The sequence below is a fragment of the Megalops cyprinoides genome, chromosome 1, assembly GCF_013368585.1.
Source record: "Megalops cyprinoides isolate fMegCyp1 chromosome 1, fMegCyp1.pri, whole genome shotgun sequence".
NCBI classification, from domain to species: domain Eukaryota; kingdom Metazoa; phylum Chordata; class Actinopteri; order Elopiformes; family Megalopidae; genus Megalops; species Megalops cyprinoides.
In genome coordinates, this window is record NC_050583.1 from 46,512,748 (window position 1) to 46,536,333 (window position 23,586).

At 41.8% G+C, this 23,586-nt stretch overlaps 1 protein-coding gene across 4 annotated transcripts in view; it reads right to left on the minus strand.

Annotated features, from left to right (window-relative positions):
- vti1a (vesicle transport through interaction with t-SNAREs 1A) overlaps positions 1 to 23,586 on the minus strand; it is a 137,048-nt gene that overhangs the window by 112,132 nt on the left and 1,330 nt on the right. For all 4 annotated transcript variants that reach the window (XM_036548323.1, XM_036548314.1, XM_036548339.1 and 1 more), the window contains exons 2-3: positions 18,129 to 18,187; positions 17,008 to 17,118 (exon numbers count right to left, since the gene is read on the minus strand). In XM_036548323.1, the coding sequence (XP_036404216.1) occupies positions 17,008 to 17,118; positions 18,129 to 18,187 (170 nt within the window). The remainder of the gene's footprint in view (positions 1 to 17,007; positions 17,119 to 18,128; positions 18,188 to 23,586) is intronic.

Here is a 23,586-nt window from a genome sequence, read left to right on the forward strand (position 1 = left end):
CAAGGGCAAGGTTTAATGAGATGGCCTAAAGTGACTCTTCTGTCTTCCGCGCGTGCTCCCCCCCACCACCACCCCAAAACTCAGTTGGTGGCACACCGTGAAGAGTAATTAATGATATTTAATTTACAAAATGTCTTCTGTTAAGTACACTCACTGGGAAAGAATGTCCATTTCTGATTTCAACTTAATGGAACTTTTCGTCTGACCAGATAAGGACTGAGTCCACTTTAAACCGCCGTGTAACCTTGTTTTTTTTTTTTTTCTTGAGATAAATATTCCCCAGTGAATGCATTTCTTGAAAAAAACTAGCCTGTAATACGTGTAACTAATGCTGAATATTGTGAAATAATTTCTGTTCCGTTACCTCTACATTCAGTGTCACAGCCATACAAACAGCAGCATCCACAGTCAGTACTACAGTGCAACAGTTAAACAAAATGGACACACAAAAACATACTTGGGGGTGAAAAAAAAATAAACTTACATCAAAAAAAAAAATCCCCCAAAATATTTTTGCACTTTTTGTGGACGACAGCCAAGTTTTTTTTTTTTTTTGGGTTGTTGTTGTTTTTTTAATGGGGATGGTGTCAGTTTCTCGCCATCCAGGCGCTGTTAATACGCGGCTTTACAAGAAAGCAGGGACCTTTAAGTAGGCAGCTGTATCACAACAGAATCTTTAATAATTCATTTCATCGCAGCAGGAGGCTAAAACACTCCAGCAGCAGAAAGAATGTCCCACCCAGATTATTTCTGGGTTTCATTCTTCTCGCCTCTCTCCCTCTCGTTTTTTTTTTAAGCCGGAGAATGCGGACGAATCGGCAGAGGCTGTTCAATTAGGCGAGCGTTCCCGGCGTTTGATACGCGCCGGATAAAGGCAAACGCCGGCGAGTGCGTCCGCGGCCGCTTTGGCTGCGGGGCCCGCGGCACCGTCCGCCGCCCGCGGAGCCGTTTCACTCTCCCTGCCGCAAATGACCTGTTATGACTGCAGCACGCTAAAAACAAACTCAAGCTTTTCTTTTTTTAACCAGCCATAACAGAACTGAATGAGGGCAATCAACAATATTTCACCTGTGATTTTAAAAATTAAGCATTAATGCAACAAGCATTTTGCACTTAAGAAAAATTCACAATACATTATTATTAATATTATTATTATTATTATTATTATTATTATTACTGGCTGTAATACTGAATCTGTGCTGAGCATTAAAACAGGAGAATAAACACAGTGTGAGTTTTTCTTAGGATAGGGATATTAAGTGATTCGCTTAGATGCAGAAAAGCCGTGTCTGACCACCAGATTCACCCCGCTGACCCTCCAATGAGGGGCCTGCTGAGCTAGCCGCTACACGCTCCACAAACCCGTCCCAGAAAAGCCTCCTTTCTCTGGAGCTCTGGGTTTCGACTGGAGGCAGGAACTAGGTCCTGACCTCTGTTTGGAGTCGTGGCTCCCTTTTTCACGTCCTGTGTTTACAGACACATAGCGTCATCTTAAAACTTGCACTTACGAATATGCGCCCCACCGCAGAAAGTTTAACCCATGAGGAGGGTCCACAGAAATACAGCAGCTGCAAGAGTAACGCACAGTACCGACAGCATGTATCTGCACATGAACCTCACCTCTCCCAGCAACCAGGAGGACGTCAGCAGGAGGAAACAAAGAACACAACTCCAAGCTTTACACGCATGTAATTATGCTGCAGAATATTTCATGATTACGTTATTGTGCAATTTTACTACTTCATTTTACAAGAATGTCAAGTTCACAATATAGCGGCACACTTTTGCACATGGTGTAAAACAGCTGCCAAAAACCTAAATAATATCAAGTACTTATCTTACATATATGAAGGAGTTGATACTTTTGAGCAATAATATTAACAAGATGCCACACAAACTATCGTTAAATTACAGCATGGTTCTCCCCCAATATTTAAGTTAAATACTTAAGCATTTGATTAAGAGCCTCTTAGCGTGAGCAGATGGACGTGTTTGACACGTGTGGATGAGCGCTGTGTACTCAAACAAAAGAGCAGCGAAGGCCAACAAACTGCAACACAGAGCTCTTACATCACAGTACATTAGATCATACTCTGTTCCATCATATATTAAAGCTGTGAATTTTCAGCTCTTTCTGCACAGAGGAAAAATAAGTTTGAATAAAACGCCGCTGCTTTCATTTCTCTGGATGATTTTTTTTGTTTTTTTTTTTTTTCTGACTGTTGTTGATGTCTTTCCATTGTTTAAGCCAAATGGTAAGATCAGTCAATCAGCATAGCACCTCAGGAGAGAGAGAGAGAGAGGGGGAGAGAGAGAGAGAAACGATTGGAAGTGAACTTGAACAGAAAGAGCAAATTCGTCTGGCTTTGATTGAAGAAGCGGCATATATTTTTTGAAGGCCAGGGATTCGCTCTGAATTGTTATTTCTTAAAGGCATGAGTGCAGATTAAACCCAATATTAAAATATGGAAGCAGTTCTAATGAAAAATCAAAGGCCTCCTTTAGCTGAACATTAATGCGCGGCGGTGCGAGGCGCTGCAGCCGGGGCTGAGGAAAAGCAAACAGCTAAACGCAGCGGAGAAATCAATAGGAAAGGGCCTGTGGGGTGTAGAGCAGGAACATCCACAGAGGCAGTGGAGGGATCAGACCGCTATCTTCTGGCATGCAGTGGGGAGTGGAGTGGGGCTCCCCAGGTCAGCGCCAGAGAAAAGGTGAGATTAGAGGGGAATGAAGGAGGGATTTCTGGGGGTGGGGGCAGGGGGGTACGACTGTGTGGGCTACCTGGAGAGCTGGGGACCAATTGCCCATTAGCCCGTGGCTACCTACATATGGTTCACTGAACCCTCCGCTGAAAAGAACTTTTTTTTTAAACTCACTTTTTAACCCTTTCTGTGCTTTGAAAAAAAAAGAAAGAAATAAAAGCTTTTTTTTTTTTATTGGAACCATCAGTGTGTCTTCTTCCTATTCTGACGTCTAATGCTATTTAAAAAAAAAAACACACCAGGCTGCAACACATGCAAATATGCGTGTGCCTGCATATGTATATGAGTGTGTGTGTATGTATGTATGTATGTATGTACGTGTGTGTGTGTGTGTGTGTGTGTGTGTGTGTGTGTGAGAATGTGTGCGTGCGTGTGTGTAAGACAAAGACGGCAGCTCTCTGCAGTGTAATGTGTGAGAGTTATTGATGCTGAATGTCCCTGTAATTTGCATGAGAATAGCATGGCACGCAGAGCGGCTTCGCTACATCATTAGCGCTCCATGTTTCTGTGCACCTTTCAGCACCCAGGCCAGATGCACATTCACTTCAACACTATAACACTTTCTCACACTCTCGCACTGCCCCTCAGCTTTCTGACACACCCAAGCATGGAAAAGGTCAAGCGCAACACTTTTCTGTGGGATAATATCAAAGTTTTTTTTGTTGTTGTCTATTTTTTAATTGCTTTTTACTGCTGTGCAGAAACACATCTTGACATGAAAACTTGAGCTTGACACAGAAAAACTGACCAATTCATGATTCATTACCCCATTGTTCTCATCACAGTGTTGTTTGAAAGCAGAAACAGCACCATCACTCAGAGAGGCAGCTGCTCCAGGTAAACAGCTTCCTCTTTCTCAGGTAGCAGAATGTCTCTCCCTTCAAAACCAGCATGGTGCATTCATCCCTGCTTCATAGCTGATCCTAATACAGCACCTTCAAAGCAAACGCCTCATAACATGGTAAAATATGTGGGGTTTGACTGTATCTGCTGAATCACAAAGCAGGTCACCGTGATGTCATAATAAAACCATGATGTCATTATAAAAGCTCCTAGCCTGCCGGGGTTGTGATTATGGTCAGAACAGCATTCATGTCTAAATAAACCAAAAGAATATATCTCACTTTCTGTGCTGCCACATTCACCCTTGTAAGTACAGGCTGAAATTCTAAACACAAGAAGTAGGGGCTGTCAAAAAGAAATTCATAATTCCCTGAACGTAAAAATTATGACCATGTTTATAATATTCGGACAGTGCTAGGCTAAGATCTCTTTGCCCAGTTCATTACCAAACAACCCAAATTTCCCAAGATCTTTATGGAAAAATACCTCCAGCAAATAAATAGGAATTTCTTTAGAATTTCAATTTCTGTTTGCTATTAGCTACTTCTGTTTATTATAGCTATTAATATAAAATTATTAATATTTATTGTTTATATATTATTTAATATAAATAATAATAATAATATAATATAATATAATATTATTAATAATAATAATAATAATAATAATAATTATGATTATTATTATTATTATTATTCCAGCATAATCTTTACCAAGACTGATTTATAATTCTTTAAATTAGCCTGCTGTGTATTTACACTGGACCACTTAAGACTGGGCACCTGAAAATGCTGTCATCCAAGCTGAAATAATGAAACCTAGAATGTTACAATACCATACTGATAAACACTCTAGTTTAAGATATGGTTCAAGAAACTGTTACAATACCATACTGATTAACATTCCAGTCTAAGATATGGTTAAAGAAAGTGTTACAATACCACACTGATTAACATTCCAGTCTAAGATATGGTTAAAGAAAGTGTTACAATACCACACTGATAAACACTCTAGTGTAAGATATCGCTAAAAAGTTACAATACTGACATGGTTAGAGGAGGGAAAAAACAAACAGATGCAAATACCCCAGATGGGATTACCATTAAGAGAACTAAATCTGGTCTCTGATTGGCTGGTGCAGATATGGGGGCTTTGCCGCATGGTATTTTAGCGTGGAAACAAACCATATGCTTTAATGCCTGAGCAGTTTGTCATAATACCCGACGCACGTTATGTAGTTTAATTTGATCAAAACGGGAGCGGGAAAGTACTGCAGTGCGCTCCTCAGTGCCGCAGAGACCCAGCCAAATTGTCTGTCAAAGAACAAAAAGCATTTTTCCTTTGCATGTGTCTCATTAAGAGTACTTAAGTCACAGGAAAATAAATATAATTTGATTGGAGAAAGTTTGTCCCAATTTACAGTGTTGTCCCCCCCCCGTATATACACTGCACTAACAGCAAAGCCTGTGATTGTCGGAAACTGGCAATGTCAGGATTTTCAAGTCGCGGGTTTTAAAGCAACCAATAATTCATAATGCATTTCATAAATAGTTCATGATTTTATACTTAAGCCAGTCTGGCAAATCAAAAATTTTTGTCACCTATTCTGGTCCCACTTGTCAGTTTACCACTGTCTGCTGGAGCCACATGCCACTTCCATTTTAGGCTCGCTCTCTCAATAAGCTTGAAAACAGAGACAGTCTGCCAGAGAGGGGAAAGCTTACCCACATAACAGGAATTTTTTAAACCCTTATTATTTTACTTTCCGTTGCCCCGTACACCACAGAGTCGGGGGCCTCGTTATCATCCTTATCATAAACCAATCTCGCTGATCGATCCTATTGAAAGGGCATGCCTAAATCCGACTCCTAATAAAAAAACAAAAAACAAAAAAAAACAAATATCAGGATAAACGATAAACGAGCCGATTTTCAGAGCACAGGAGCCGTAGCCCTCTACAGGAACGCGCATTCTCTGACGCAAACCCACCATTCGCACTGCGGTGCGGTGCAGCCCCTTCACTCTTTAGCTGTTAGCTCGGCTTCATTAGTTTGCTGGAAATTATTTCAGCCCCCAGCACTTTGCGGGAAGGCGTGCGCGTGCAGAACAGGTACACACAGGCAGCAAACACACCTGGACAGGAGGGCGGGAAACATGCCATCAGTTACACTGCTCAAAATCAGCCCCCAGGTACAAAGCCTTCTTCTTAATAATCACCTCACTCTTTCCTGTAAGGGCCACAGCAATGACAGCCTTTACAGACATAAATACACACATGAAGGCAACTTTCATTACCATCGGAGTTGACAAAATGCCTTAGCAATAAAACAAATGGCATAAATATGTTCTCATATCATTTCATTTCAATAGCACTGCACAGAAATCAGTCATTTTATATATATGTATGTATGTGTGTGTGTGTGTGTGTGTGTGTGTGTGTGTGTAAAAATATCTAAAATTACTTATATCAAGAAAATATTATATAAAATATAAAATTATATAAAATGTCTTTGCAGTGCTATTAAAACGATAATAATAATAATAATAATAATGATAATAATAAATTAATAATAATAATAATAATAATACTATTGATACTAAAAAACTATTACCATTTATTATTATTATTATTATTACGCTGCTTCTAATATCGTTGACTCCTTATGGTTTTTTGCTTGTGTTGTACTCTGTCTAACTTGGAAGTCGCTTCGGATAAAAGCATCTGCCAAATGAATAAATGTAATAACATTATCAAATAATAATTACATTTATCTATTTTTTTCCTATGAAATCATATAAGTGTATTTTCTTTTCAGGGCTCGTTATCCCCACACTGGTTGCTGTGGGGTAACCGGGACTGTGTTTATTCAGTCTTTGTGAGCCCCGCGCTGCCGCAGTCCTTCACCTTGTCCCCCGGACCGCGGCGCGGACTCCAACGCCATTCAGAGCGTAAACACACAGACGCTGCGCCGAGTGCGTAAGCCGGGCTGGCCCGTCTGAGCCCCGCACAACAAACCCTGTGTACTACAACTTCAAAATAAAAGGCCCGATTCATCAGGCTAGAAAAGATGGGCTTATTTACAAATAAATCTGCCTCACTTTTGGTAAAAAAAATCCGCTCCAATCCTAGTGATATCCATACAGAATAATACCTTTAATCTGACTGATTGATGGCTAGTTAAACTCTAAAGCATCAACACCATAAGCTGAGTAACTTTCAGATTGTTTGCACAATTCAAAGGTTTTCTCACAAAGAAAGAAAAATACAACAGCAAAGTAGCAATTTTAGCAGATTAAAATTGGCTAACACCAGGCTAATAATGTCTGTCATGTTTGGTCTTTGTAAATGCAGCTGTAATGACCAGCTGGGGTCAAGCCGACAGGGAAGCAGACGATTTGCTGCTTGGATTTTATGCCGCGCTCAAACGTGCTGAGCGCACCACTTAATATAACACCACTAATGTCACGTACACTCACGTCCACCGCAAGAGTGCACTTCCGTCATTTTTAATCTTAAAGTCAGCGTGTGATCTGCTGTAAGAAAGTGGATTTTAATTACTTTATGGCCATTTCTCTTCTCAGAGTTACCTCTTAATTAGTCTCCCAAACGGCCTGACGGAGAGGACAGACCGACCGGCCTGAGCCATGTCTGTGAACGTGATGATGACCGTGACCGTGTTTAACTCTTAATCTCTACTGAATCTGCCACGTGAGACTACAGGAAGAAGGCCATTAATTTCACCTCCCCCACCTCCCCCCAAATTCCTGTATAAAATCCGAAACCGAGCTGTCTTAATTTACCTTAAGGCAGGCTTTTAACCCGCTATCAAACAAGTTAAAAGTGTATTAAGGGTTTACTATTATTTTCAGTGGTTAATAAATCTGTAATAAACAGGTAATAAACTGTGTGTTTCTATCCCTCTAATGGACATGTCTAGTTATAAGCAAATCATGTGCCAAACAATTACTGGAAACAGGTGATAAATTAACGATCATTTTAAACAAAAAATAGGGGTAGGAGGTAGGAATTTCTAAACATTTACAATAACATTTATATACAGTGCTACTGTGTGTACACAGACACACTAAGATGCTCTCGGTAGCACTGTGTTTTAAAACTGGTGGGGGCATACAGTGGGAGGATATTAAAAGGTATGAAAAAGGCTGAAACGTATCTGTAAAGAGGTCAAACAGGCCAAGGTCACATTGTGGGTGGGCATCTGCTCCTTTGTTAAATTAGTTCATGATATAACTGTTCAACACTATGAACCAATCAACAAGAGACGACTGCACAAAGTAAAGAAATGAGACATCTCAGCATTATACAATAGTAAACAGATTATAAGTGCTGCAGATCTTCATCTATATCCGCGGTAGCCAGTGAGATGTGCTTCTGAGTGTAACATACACTTTTCATACTGCACTTCTGCTGGTGTGGAAAAGCCATTACCAGGCAGATGACCAATTACGCATGACTGGAGTCCTGGAACAAGGTTTTCGACGCCGTTTTTAACATCACGGGTCACCTGCCTCTGGCCTGTAGGAGGCAGAGAGGGAACACACACCAGCTCACACGCTGCACAGACAAAACCCTCATTTACACTGTGTGTCCATTACCTTTTTTTCCCTGAAACACACCGTAAACTCAAAACGTAACCATTGAGCAACACGCTGCGTGCAGGTTCACTGTTTCAGCGCAGTGCTGAAACACTCTGAGAGGAATTACGATGTTATCACTCCCTCTGAATTACACCCCGAGGCGCCGCTGTAGCCACATGTGAACGGCAGCCATTAAACTCGCCGCCGTTCAAAGCTGTGAGAAAACCGGACTTTGTCTTATCAGCCTCTGAGGCGGTATCAGCCATGTCGTTTACAAAATGCCCTCTCATAATTCAGCTGAAATAGCCACACAACTAAATCAGTGCAAACGATATATATCTCTGCAATACAAATAAATCAAAATAAATAAATCAAATACAGCAATTATTAAAATCCATAATTAGTCATGATTATTTTAAAATCAGTCAAGCTGAATAAGCATGATTTCATTGTAATATGTACTTTTTTGTATTTTTATTTTCTGATGACAAATTATTAATTTGTAAGCAACAGAAACAGGAAATTATGAAGATGGTATAATATAATACATATATCTTTATGTATGAACACTGACAGGTTGTGGGTTTAATATTACCCTGTTTTCAGTTACTTTATGCTTTAGGTGACACCTTCTGAAGAGGTTAAAAATATGCAGTGATGTTATAAGACAAAGAACACTGAGAGATCCCGAGTGATCGATAATCACCTCCTGCGGACAAAGAGAGCAGGTTGTCTGCGTGCGTTTATGAATATAAATATGAATATGGAGCGTAAGTTGGTGCCACGCCCTGCCGCCTCAGCAGTCGCTGTTTGAGCAGGTACGCGGGCTGCTGCAGGTGTGGAGCGCTCCAGCTTTGCTACTTTAATCTCCCGGTTCCTTAAAGGAAGCCGAGCTGCAGGCAGCCACAGCGCTGTGAAGCAGCTTCCTGCCTTTATCTGCCCCGCTGCTGCAGGAAACTCAACCCGGCTCAATTCCTTGAGCAATGTCGCCATCTTCTGACCTAAAACGGATCTGCACCTCTTTCAGTGACAGGAGGCAAAGCCCTGGGTTAGAGACAGCTAGCATTTGTTCATGTGTGGATAGTGGTATTCAGTTTATGGAACTCCTGCCACTTTGTTAGATGCACCGTGTAAATCTCTCTGGATAAGAGCATCTGCTCAATGCAAATAATGTAACGTATTGCTGCTTAATGAAACAGGCACATACATAGTTTAATATTCGGTGTATAGAAATTGCCTCTACAAATAGCTTTACCTTTATTGCTGCTCAAAAACAAAGCTTTACCTCATTCTCTAACACACAGACTGACTAAATTTCATGTAAATCTTTCCCCCCGTTTGGCTCTGGGTTTTTTTTTTTTTTTTTTTTCTCCTCTACAAGATATGCTACATGTTCATCGTTTTGTGATAATCTCTATTGTAAAAATGTGCTACAACAAAAAACTGAATTTGTATCTTTTAAGTAAGGGTGCCTTCCAGGAACAAAAATTAATATTACCAACAACAATAACTAATAATGATGATTTTCTGAATATTGTTAAATATTGTCCACGCCAAAAGGAGACGTCTCTGTGCTCGCCTTTAGACGGCTCACCAATCTATGTAACAGCAGGTGAAACTCATTTAAAAAGCAGCCCTCATACATGCAGGTTTCGTTCCTGTGCATTTCTCTGCTTTCAGAACGGCACACTGCTTATTTGCTACAATCATTTCAGTCTGATGATACCAGTTTCATTTCAGCAATTAACCAATTCGAACAAACTAAACGATCGCTTTGAGGCTAAACACAACACTTTAGTCTATTCTATAGCATCTTAATTACTCACTAATGCTCACTAATGTCTGGTGAAATGCAGCAGATATTGTCAATTAATAATGAACAAGTAGATACTTACAAAAGATGCAGTGGGTGTGCTGTTATTAACAGGTCTGTAGAATACCTTTAACTTTTTACAGTTGCACTTTAGTCATACCAAAAAAAAAAAACATTTTTAGAAACAATTGGTAAAAAAGTAAACATAAATTGATGGCTTTAGTTATCCATTCTAATTGGATCTAGAAAATACTGCCGTCATATTTTCAGTGGCTTTGAATCAGTATCTTACTTCATAACCACTTAAATAAAAGCACATAAAGCACAACTACCCACATCTTTTTTTTTTTTTTTTTTTACCAGCTTCTCTTCTTCCAAGGTATATAACTATGTTTTAGTAATTATTAAGAAACTATGGGCACACTTTATCTTAAGGTCTTATTTAAACATTCATTAAATGCCAATATACCAATTTGATAAAGAACTTATGTACCCGTAAATATCATGTGAATTTAATTCAAAACAATATATCTGATCACAAACATTTTTAAATTTTTAATGATTTCTAATTTTGGAAGATTACAACTTTTAATAATTAGTAAGTCTGCAATTATCAACTGTTTCCCCAAATGAAGTGAATCTAATATGTGGTTTCCTGTTGTTATTCTCATCATCCAGAATACAACTACCCATAATGCTCATCTTCACCACATTTTGAATAATGTCTACTTGTGCCCAAACCTAATGCTTTTTGATTTCAATTCATCTTTTCAAACTCAACTAAACTCCAAATTGGTACATTGCATGTAACTTGGTGAGATCCTTCTTTTTCAACCTCTTGTTGGGAGGGGAGCTCTGTTTCAATAGAGGATTATGATTTCCTTCTCTCTTCACGAGAAGTGTACTTGACTCTTTCTATATTCAGTAAAACCAAATCTAACCTTCAATGAATCATTCCAGGTTGGTCCAGAAACACTGACCTGGTCTGGTGCCGCTCTGTCCCTGTGCCATAGGTGTTCCTCACACTTTCTGGATCAGATCTGAACCCCCCAGCAGCTTCTCCACCACACTCTGATGACTTTACATTATGACTGGTTATTATATTATGACTGGTAAATACTGCAGTTGTACATGACACAGTTTCTGATAACGGAGAGCATTATTCAGCCACGTATTTTACACTGGTAGTTTCCATGGTCTCTTTCACAGTGTTACCACACCAAATTTCACCATGGTGATGGCCTCTGACCTTCACAGCACTATCTGCCCATCTTTCATATCTCTGCCAAGGGTCCAGTCAAAGGGTCAGGTGTTCAACAGCTTAGGTGTTCAAGTATACAAGATAACACCATCCATCATAGTCTTCCGGATCGGACAGTGCAATAACCAATAACTAAATCTCCATTTAACCCTAAATAAATAAGCACATAATAATGAAATTAAACATAAATGTGACACTTTAAAACCTACAAAACCTACATCTACATTGACTATAAACCACAGGATACTCTCCAGCTTGCTTCAGCAGACACTGGGTTTTAGTGTTGAATAAGGTCTCTCCATCAGGTTTAAAGGTAACATCAGCACAGAACCCAGGGGTCTGTTCATGTCCCAGGCCTGAGGAGGTAGGTAGATAGGTAGGTGCATGCATTAGTGCTGAAAGATAGGTCCTGTGCTGCTCTTCTTTGATGCAAAAGAAACCCTACAAAGCACTGAGGAGGGTGCTGTCCCAGGCTGCCAGCATCAGTAATGCTGTGAGCATTCAGACATCTGCACACTATACAGGACTGTACCAAACTCAGAGCTGAGCCAGGCTGACAGGTGGCGGGATGGGGAGGGAGAGAGGGAGAGAGAGAGAGAGAGAGAGAGAGAGAGAGAAGGACACAGAAGAGGGTGAAGAAGGCAGAAAGAGCAGGGACAGCATGGTGAAACAGCCAGACCGCAGCCTTGTGTCTGTGAAGCTAAAGGCATGAGGCCTTGTGGCTTTTTCCCACTGAATGGGTCTGAACTCTGTTAATTAAAACCTGCCATTGCACACCCTCCTGCTTGCCAGTTACCATTTTTTTTAAATCTTGCTGTTAGTATGCATGATTCAGCTACCATACAACCCTAAAATCATAATGAATGATCCTGATATCATACAGTCCTGCTATTATAACACATGACACTGCTCTCGTTAGATCGTACTATCATAATCGTCCTGCCACTGTTAGGCGTGCTTCAGCTACCACAGAGGAATGTTCAGCTACCACAGCTACCATAGAAGAATGTTACGCATTCTTCTATTATAACGTATCATCCTGCTATCATTAAACACACTCTAGCTACCATTACCTACTGCTCTACAGTCATAATGTACCATCCTGTTAATATCAATGGTCATGCTATCCAGTTATCATTACACAATATCCTGATAACCTGATTATTTACATTCAATCCTCATATTCTGTTTGCATTACAAACAATTTTTGTAATCACGGTATTTGACACTGAAACACTGTTTCTCAGCTCAATAAGCACGAGTCTGCTGTCCTGTCACTACTAAAGCTTACAGGCATGCTGCCCAGACAGTGGCATTAATGCAGCTCTGGATGGTATACCTACACATACATAAACAGGCTCATTAACGGCTGACCAGGATCAAGACACCGAGGGACTGAAACAAAACAACAGTAGATGGAAATTCTCAGAGCCTCCAAACATACAAAGTTGCCAGTCCTACTGCCCTCCACAGGCTAAAACACCATCAGGAAGAGTGATGTGCTGTTATTTAGCTGTCCAACGTCTCTAAAAGGCACATATTCCTTTCAACTTTTTCATGTTTGTTCCATTTTTACATTTCAGCTGCAGCCTTGACGCTGCATCTGATTGTGGATCAATCACTGAGTGATATTTGTGATGTTCGCATGGAAATTTGCATCATCAATTAATTAGTTTCATTTAATTCATTTCAATCGGGGTGGAAAAACCTGACAGAATAAAATCAGTTAATGAAAATAATAGCTAATTTCTGCTTTAGTCCTGAACCAAATAGGCTCTTGAAAACACAATAGATTCCTGTGTGGCAGATATATTCCAGAACAAGACAAAACTAGACAAAGGCAGTGTGTTGAATGGGTCTCGTGGACCTCGCTGTACCTGGCCTTGAAAATGCGGAGGTCCAAACACACACGCCAGAAAAGGCTCCACTCTCACACTCTCACACAACCACCAAGACCTGGAGAAACAAACGTCTGAGCCTCCATGATCCTGCACTGAAGAATTAAAAAAAAAAAAAAAAAACAACTTGAACAAAAGCATGCAAAATGAAAGAATGCTACAATACTCCTTTTTTTAGGAGTGCGGACCTTTCTTTCTCCCCAGAGAGCTTGTCTCCCAAACTGCACAAAACACAAGGCCAGTGCAGGGTCTACTTCTGCCTGAGCATAATGCAAGCATTCCCCTCACTCACACACACTCACACACACACTCACTCACTCACTCACACACTCACTCACACACTCACTCACTCACTCACTCACTCACTCACTCACTCACTCACTCACTCACTCACTCACTCACTCACTCACACACTCACTCACACACTCACTCACACACTCACACACTCACACACTCACACACTCACACACTCACACACTCACACACACTCACACACTCACACACTCACACACTCACACACTCACTCACACACTCACACACTCACACACTCACTCACACACTCACTCACACACTCACACACTCACACACTCACACACTCACACACTCACACACACTCACACACTCACACACTCACACACTCACACACTCACTCACACACTCACACACTCACTCACTCACACACTCACTCACTCACTCACACACTCACACACACACTCACACACTCACACACTCACTCACACACTCACTCACACACTCACTCACACACTCACACACTCACACACTCACTCTCGCACACAAAATAGTAAAATAGTACAAAATAGTAAACTTATTTCATTTTCTCTTTTGTGTAATTTTTTGAGTGTGTTCTCCACAAAGTTCAGGTTTTTGCTCCTGTGCAGCTTAAATTTGTAAAAGAACAGCGGTGGCATTATCATTTTAAATCTCTGACAAGTACTGCCCCATTCTCACACAACATAACCATTCTATTCCTTAAGGTTTGTGATCAACTGCCATGCACTTTTGTTATTTATTTATTGTTATTTTATTGTTATTTTGACATTATATGATTTATGAGGCGCTGGCCAGTACACTCCCAGCCAACACCCCCCCAGGTGAGGATGGCGGTAGTGTGCATGAGAGTGTCTGTACGGGACCCGGGCTGCATGAGTGAAACTGTGTCCCTTCCTTTGAAGACGTGCAGTGTGTTTACCCACTAGATTTCATTAAATTAGCCTTCCATTAGGAAGAGCAGGCCGCTGCAGCTCGTCTCCCAGATAAAAGGGATCGCTAAGAGGCACGCCACTCCGGGCCCCGCGCTGGCTGACTCTCCCGAACCCAATCAAACAAATCCGCCCACCGCCACCCCCCCTGCCCTTCCCCCCCACTCTCGCAAATACAGCGTCTCTGTGGGGATCCCAGCTTAAAGACCCATGCCCCCATTATCAAAATGAAGCCATCACCAAGCAAGCGCACCTTCGGGATGTTGTTTTGTTTTAATGCTTCTACAAAAGGACAGCAGTCCTTTCGGGGGTGGCTTGGCCCTGTCTGACAGGAAGAGGCAGGTGGGGGGGTGTGAGGGTACAATCTGGTGGGTCCGGTGTGGCGGGGAACATCAAACCCTGGGTGAAAGGGCGGGTACGGGCGAGGGGAACGGGTGACGGGGCTCGAGGGCAGACGGACGAGGGCCTTGATTTCATGTGAAAGCACCTTGCCATCTGACCGGCCACAACAAAGACCCCCTGTTCACCAAAGAGGGGGGCGGCTTTTAGCCTGGCACCGTTTCCCAGCATGCACCTCCCCAGCTCCTGTCTCTGCCAAATGCAGCCCTCTCTCCCACTTTTGAAGGTGTGGTTGAAAACGCAGACTTCAGGGCTTGTCACCTGGCATCTCCAGACCCAGAACTGGACAGGCCGAGTTGAGGCTTCCAAGTGGCCAATTTCAACAGTAAATACATGTAATCAGCCAACAGGCCACAAGAACACAAAACAATTTGGCAGTTATTTTTATAATGTTTAAGCAATTCTCTTTTGAAGGCCACATAAAAGGAATTTTTATAAACATTTTGTGTACTGACAACACCTAAAACACAAATGGCACATGATTTTTAAACTATGTATTAGTTTACGGGGAAATACTGTTTAGTATCCAAATTAGCGACTTTGTAACAAATATTGGACACGCAAGTGCTTGCATGAAGAGGAATGCACACACTGAAGAATGTCATTTATCAAAACCAGTCCTGAGATCTTATTTGTTTCACATTGGCATCAAACGCATCAGCCCGCGTGATGCTGTCACCCCCAAACAGGAGTGACACCCCCAGATTCCCCCCACCCCCCGCCGCTTCGAGCTCTGTTTGTGTCCACGGCGCTTCCAGCGGCAAAAATGACCCTCTCCATCCGTCACCGAGAAAACAGAAGTGACAAAAACTGTCCTCGTTGGTAATTGCTGTTTTTAGCAGGAGAACAAAGAGCGAGCTCCGTGCAGAATCCTGCACACTGAGTGTTAATTGCTTGATAATTAACCATGGCAACAGTCGAGTATGAAAAGCCAAAAGATTAACTATCAAGCAATTAAATGCCCATGAGGAGAATTATCCCTCGCTAAACTGAGCGAACGTGACTGTGATCCGAGGTGTATCGTTATAGCGCATCGGACTGTGTGCAGCGGGTAGCTGTGTGTTAGGGAACTTAGGATTTGTGCTTTGTTTAATACCACAGATCTTTGTTGATGTTATCCCTCTGTAATATCATTCATCATTTGCATTTGCTGCAGGTGCTCATTCTTCTTGTAAGAAGCTAAAGCTTCAAACAGGTGAACCTGAGGCTATGAGGACCAATAACTTCAGAAGAAGGGGAGAAATAAACCCATTGTAATAGCTGGAACAAATCCAGAAAATTGTGTGTGTGTGTGTGTGTGTGTGTGTGTGTGTGTGTGTGTGTGTGTGTTTGTGTGTGTGCACGCACGCTTTTGTGCATGTGCAACATTCTCCAAAGAAAATGAAAGAAGCATGCCTCACCTTTCAAAAGTGTAAAAACATTTCAACCAGTAATCTTATATACTCTGTACACTAACTTGCATATTTTGTAGCATGTTAATAATAATAATAATAATTATTAGAATGCATGGGACTACATCCCCTATCATAATTCTAATGTACAGCTTCATAATGAAAGTATTACATGGTATTCATTACATTATAATTACAAAATGATCGTCATCATTCATTACATTATAATTCCACTAAATTCCACTAATTCCACTTCTAAAATTTAAATATTGAAATGAAGCCACACAGAATCCAGCAGGGCTCAGTAATGTAGCTACAGGTGTAATGAGACACAGGTAGAAGGTGGACACAGGAGGCCCAGTGCAATATTAAAGTTTGATACACATGTAGCATAGCTTTGGGCACCTATGACACTTTTTCAAAAGAGAGGCAACAGTTATAAATAACTAAACAAGGACATCTAGTGTTAACATAAAGAGTATCCTTGTACTCCACACCTGATTTTTCCAAACTGGCCTCCAGTTTAACCACCACGGAATTCTGCACTGAAGATCTCTAAAATAAACTCAAGAATGCTCTCTGACACCTACAACAACAAGGAGAGGGGTCTCAAAACATGTATGCCTTTGGCCATTGGTGTGTGTGTGTGTGTTAGTGTGTGCATGCATGTATGTGTGTGAGAAAGAATACGTGCGTGAGAGTCTGCGTGTGCAAGAGAGAGTGTACGTGTGCGTGTGTGTGTGTGTGTACACGTGTGACTCTGAGCAGGTAGAGTACAGGAGGTGAGTTGTGAGGCGTGGAGGGAGGGCTGCAGGACTCACAAAGTCTTTCTCCAGCTTTTCCACCTCCTGCCGGTAGCTCTTCAGCCTGTTGTTGTACATGCCTCTGCTCTGAATGGGAATCTCCCGCACCTCCAGGTCCATCTGCTCCAGCTGCACAGAGACAGACAGAGGGGGACTCTTATCTGCTGCACACATGTAGTACTGCCAGTGGGCGCGCGCCCCTGAAAAGCCTCCCCTGCAGGTAGGTCAGCTGATGTGCGGCTTGCTGTGTCCTAGCACAACACCTTAAAGGGCCCGCTCTCTCTCACCTGGCACCTGGCAGACTGCGCCATACCTGCAGGCGTCTGAAAATAACCAGGCCTCTACCTCACTCCTAATGAGGACATTGGAGCAAGGTCACGAAGACCGATGAAGCTCTGCGGTCACACATCTATCAACAGCACCCAACTCAAGGGTTTATCCAAAAAGACAAACTTTTAACAGTTATCATTTGGAAACTAAAATAATAATAACAATAAAAATAAAAATGAACAAATTTTGATCACCTCACAACTGTGACTGCACAGCTGGGTGCTCCTTTATGGAGGTAAAATCTCAGTGACAGATTAAGGCTATGCAGACGCTATGCGGATCTGTGAAGGTGTGAGATCGCAGCGCGTGTGCCGGTTCTAAGGAGGCCTGACCGAGGCTGCGGGTCTTCAAAATACGAGACGCAGCTCTGATGCACTTAGCCTGGCCTGCTGCAGCACCAACAGCACTGAGTGACCAGCCGAGACAGCCTTCCTGATCACAGGAAGGATGGGGGGAAAAAAATAACACTCCTGAAACGACTATCACCCGAAATACACCCCACACGCATACCTGGGGATGTCAGCAAATTCTCACATTTATTTCTTTGTGTTCGTTAGTTGTTTGTTTTTCTGTTGAAAAAAAAAAAAAACAGAGAGAAATGCTGCCGTGCTTCGATAACAGCCTGAAATGTGACACATTATGTCACTTAAAAGGAAATTATTGAAGGTGATATAGCAGCCAGTCAGAGCAGTAGTTAGACATATTTAGTCCATTCCGTGTCATTACAAAGATTATGAAGTGTTTACCTGAGAAAATTTCCAAATTGATTATTTAGAAACAGGAGAGTAAAAAGCTGATCAAAGACGTACCAGCTCTCTGACTTCTTCAAGCTGTTTGTCAACATTTAGAACCAGCTGCGTCTTCTCCTCTGGAAAAAAAAAAGCACAAAACAACGTTGATCAGTTGATGGAAGTGCACTCTTTCATGACAGCCACCCAGCTCCCCAACAAAACGAGTGAGCATCTGAGGATATATTTACACATTCCCAGCACATTCAAATCCATATCTGACATGCCTTTCAATAGCCATGAACATCACTGTTCTGAGCTGGGAGGAGTGGGATGCAACATCTGCAGGAACTCCGCTGGTTTGGGTACATTTGACTCATTCAAATGTGACTGCACCTGCATAAATTTAATGTTGGTTCAATGTTGTTTTGATGTTTAATCTAGAGATGCTGTCACAACAGTGACAGTCTATATAACAGTGAACACGTAGGCCTATGTAAATAATATTACACTTAGCTTTGCGGATAAGGATTTTAAAATTATTTCGATAACAGCATAACAAAAACAAACCACAAAATCTTTTAAAAATGTTATCCAAAGTGCTACTTTTGTTTAAATCTAATTAACAATTCCAAGCAAACTGCAAGAGTTAAAAGACTATAGGAAGATGTTGACTTAATAAGGAAGTAAGTAACGTTATTTGTAATGTAAATAAATGCATAAATTAAACCTATTAAAAACATAAGCTGCTGATTCGTTGACTCATTGCCACTTTGTGCGGTTTATTTACAGTTAGGAATGCAGTAAATGCCCCATAAAAGGTGTGCTGGAACAGGCAGCCCAATGTCGTTCAATAATTTTATAAGCACTTAATAATTCCACTCCGTAATATTTCTACTGTACGCATTAAAGCACCAGGCCTTCAGTAACAGCACAACCAAAGCGTTCATCACAATTCAGAGAGGGGGGGAAAGTCAGATCCCCCACACCTGGCCCTAGAGGGGCACTTTCCTGGTCATCAAATACATTTTTAAAACGTGTGTACTGCCTCACTGCCTGCACAATAAACAGCCAGAGGCACTTTGCAAAGAATAAAACAATGTTCTGTACTCCGACTCCAGCGCGGGCTGCCGGCACTTCAAATATGCATGTCAATATTTAAGGTGTAGGGAGCATTTGCAATCGTGTAGTTTTGTAAACAGAGCGCCAAGGCAACAGCGATGCTTGGTGCGCGCAACATCTTTACGTCTTTGCTCAATTTTTAATCTCCAGTGATTGACAGCCTTCCAGCTTTTTCAGAAATCTGCTTCCAGAGCAATAATTCATGTATAATGGAACGAGACCTTGCATTATTTTTTTCTTCTTCTCTTCCCCTATCCATCCAACAAGTTTTTAAATGTAAAAAAACAGTCGATTGGATTCACGGGTGAATGTTGAGTGTTTTGGCGAAATCGTCAAGGCCATTTAATCTCTCGCTCTGCCTTCTTTATCATCAGTAGCAAAGCACATGTGAAACAGAACAACACTGCAACAAAAGGCCTTTGTTAACACTATTGGTGTCTTTTGCAATTGTGGGTTGCATACAAATCACCATTTTTCAGGCTCTTCAGGAAACACACTTTCTATTTTTTTTTAAAGAATGGAGCTGAAAATGAAGATCCAGCTGCTCCAGCAAAGGCAGCGGCGAAAAGAAAGCTTCACTTATCGGATGCTGCGGGCTCTTGTCTTATCCACACAGACCTCGGGTTTCTTTGTGCTTTCCCATTCACCGCGCCGGTGGGAACGGTGCCGCACGCGCTCCGGAGGAACCGTGGGCTTTTCAGATCCGCCGGTGCTCCGTTACGTGGGCCGTAAAATGACGTGAAGTCGTTAAAACAAAAAAACCCAACGGCTCACCTCCAGAATGGAAAAATGACCGAACCTTTCAAAGTGATCCAACGTGCAGCTTGTCTGACTGCTGTTTCAAAGGCATTTTTGACAAAAAAAAAAAGTGTACTTGAGGACGAACTCTGAGCCACTTATTTGGACATAAACGGGCCTTCCCTTACTTGGAAGCAGTACTGGGTACTGAGCGAAGCTTAGAAATAGCCAGACACATTTATAGAAGGAAGTAGGTGTTATGCCGTGGGCTTAAAGTTATGGCATAACATGGTACAGGGGTTACACAAAATAATGGAAACATGAAACAATACATATTGTAAAATTTATTGAACACTTATGAACTAATAAGAAGTTGGGCCACCCTTTGGCTTCAGAACCATGCAGAGTAATAATCAAACCCAATGACTCCCGCGAGATGACTGCCCATTCCGTATCAGATCATCCACCATATTTAACAGCTGGGAGAAAGCACTGCGGGCTGAAGGCATCCTTTGGGTTTCTCCAAACACAAACCTGTCCAGGCACAGGAAAATGAGTAAAAGATGACTCATCAGTCCATATTTCTTTCTTCCATTGCTCAGAAGACCAGGTTTGGTGCTCATTTTACCAGGTCATGTATTGTTGCATACAGGCCTTCGTTATAAGCTTTTTTTTCAATGGCAGCCCTTCCATAAATATCAGCTCTGTAAATATCACAAAACAGAGTTTTTGTTCAGACTGGGTCAGGGGTGCAGCTCTAGCTCTGTGACAATTGTTGAGGTCATTGTTTAGTTTAGTTATTTAGTAACTGTCTCATTAAGTGGCTGTCTAGTGCTGTTAGTCAGCTTTGACTTGTGACCACTGTTCCCCCCTCCTGATTCAGGTTTTCTTTGTTTGGTGTATGCCATCACATTTTTCAAAAATTGGTCTCTTAATTTGGCACTAAATATTTGACCTCTTTCAAAATCTTGTAGGTCTCTCATGTTCCTTTAAAAAGTCACATAGTAATGTATAGATTTTAAAATGCCATTCATAACAGAGAAATATTGGCCATTAGGCTAGTAGCCTATTTACATTAATATGAAACATGTGTAGACTCCTTTTTAACTGCAATTTAGCTGCTTCAAAATCAAAGTATGACTACTACTTCATTTGGTGTTTCCATGTTGTTTACCTTCTGTATATGCCAGACTGTCATACAGTTTGAACATTGAGTTATTCAAACTAACACAGTTTGCATCAAAGTGCTGTACTTCAATTCATTTCATAAAGTACCACACACAGTGGACTGACATGGGCCCACATGGCCAGGAATTCCATGTCTTTTATATTTACCATCAAATATCAGATCCATCTTTATTATTATAAGGTCCTTATCATTATTAATTATGATTTTTAAAAATTATTTTAGTAAGACTTATTGGCTTTCTCCTTCGATCCGGTTCAAGACAACTCTGAGGGACCGCTAGAGTTCACGTTCATGCCGTACCTAGCACATGGGACTAAAGTACACCCTGAGGGTACTGCACATGTGCAAAAATTCATGCACCCAAAAAGCACAGAAGCATCAGGCCACTTGTTAGCAACAGCATGGATTTCCAGTCCAATTAAAGCCTTTAGTACTGCAGAGGGAAAACAGCACCAAGTGACCCTGCAAGGGGACCAGATTGATAACAGCTCCCTAACTGCAGTGAATTTCTACTGTGTGTACTACCAAACTAATGCATGGATATCTAAACACAGGGTAACAATATCAGATTCTCTACATGATATCAGATGGTTCAAGTAGAATACTATGACTACTATTACCGCAGGTTATTTAGCACTTACCGCCTGAAAACGCTCCCAATTATGGAGGTGGTGCCTCCCACAGAGTGTTAATGTGATGTCTTCAGCTGTGACTGTTTTTTTTTCTTTTTTAACTCAGTATATTTACGTACACAATACTGCAATTACAAAGAAAAAGCAACAGCGATCCTTGCTGGTCATAAGGGGTAGGCCATGCTAATAAGATGACAACTCAGTGGATTGCTTATGCTTCCCAGACCAAGAACAATCCAATCAAATGATGCCTCTCCAATGATGCAACAATGGTTTCCTCCCTGGGTCCTGTGGTTGTCTGTGAAATTTCTGCTACACTTGACACCCCTCATCATTCTAGTGTGCGCTAGTGTGGCCAAGCGGTCTAAGATGCTGCATTAAGGCCTCAGTTCTCTTGGAGGCCAAAGACTGAGTCCCTCCACTGCCAGTTTTTCTCAACAGATTTCAGTCATGTCTTTGTGGGGCCACAGCGGAGCATAGTGGTAAGGAGCAGGACTCCTAACTGGGGCACTGCTGCTGTACTCCTGTGTAAGGCACTTAACCTACAACTGCCTCAGTAAATATCCAGCTGTATAAACGCACAACATGCAAGTCACTCTGGATAAGAGCGTCTGCTGAATGCCAATGATGTAATGTAATGTAAAGCATTCTGAAACATCATTGGCTGGGACGACAAACCCTGCAAAAAGTCCCTTTACGAGCAAAAGAGTGAACTTCACTGCTAATAGGAATACCATCACATGATCACCAGCCATGATATGTGGGGATGGCGCATGACGGTGTTGCACCACATTTCAGTGGTAAATCTGCCTCTCTGTGTGATCGATTTCCACAAACCAGCCATTGCTGATGCAGCAGAAACCAGTAAAATCAAAAAGAGTGCCAGGGTGTGTGTCCTACTCCCAGCTGGTTGTCTGGTTCACAGAACCAAACAAAAATGTAGCTGTAGCCACAGGCTCAAATAAATAAATTGTGGGGGTCAGTTCAGGTGAAGTTGCTTACCCCGACTGCTTCAACAATCATTGTCTCATTCTGAATTCAACAATACACTGTTCTAAATCAAAGAATTCCTGTTACCAAACTGATTTCACACTTTTGCATTATCTACAAAGCCACAATATTCATGATGATACCATTAATAAAGAACTAATACAATAACAGCTGTGACAATATCACCAAAATTCCAAAACAGCCACACAACTGTATCACTCTAGAGTGCCATCGTCCAAATTCCAAAACAACAACTACACAACCGTTTAATTTGGAAAATGAGTCACAGCAGCCTGATATTAATACAAAATCATAAATATTAATAACATCTCTGGAGTATTAATATTTATATTAATGACAATGGTGTTAATGAAAACATCCTGGATAAAATATTCGTAGCATGAATTGTATTAATCGATCATTCACAGGTGACCATGGAACGCTTGAGTTACTCTGGCTGTTGCACAACTAAACCTCCGCAGCCTGTCAGTCCGGAAAAAGGCGATTAGACACAAGTGAGAAGGTTTCTGCTGTTTTTGTTACATGTCGAGCCTGGTGAAATTCAATGTTAAAACGCACTGGCAGGAGACAACGTGCCCTGCTTATCAGGAGAACAGCGCCTTCCTCTCAGGAGTGAGCAGGGCCCAGACAAACCCAGCACACCGCCCTCAGCCCTCTGCAGCGCACACAGCCAGCGGGGTCGATCCTGCCAGACCCAATCAGCCTGCCAGTTACAGGCCACAGTCCGGGGGCCTGCGAGCCCGACACCTCGCCAAGACGGAGGCGCCATCACGCTCCACATGCCCGACTGCTTTCGCACGGGCAGTTTTGCACGGGCGGGCTCTGCTGCGTCACAGACAGCAGGCCG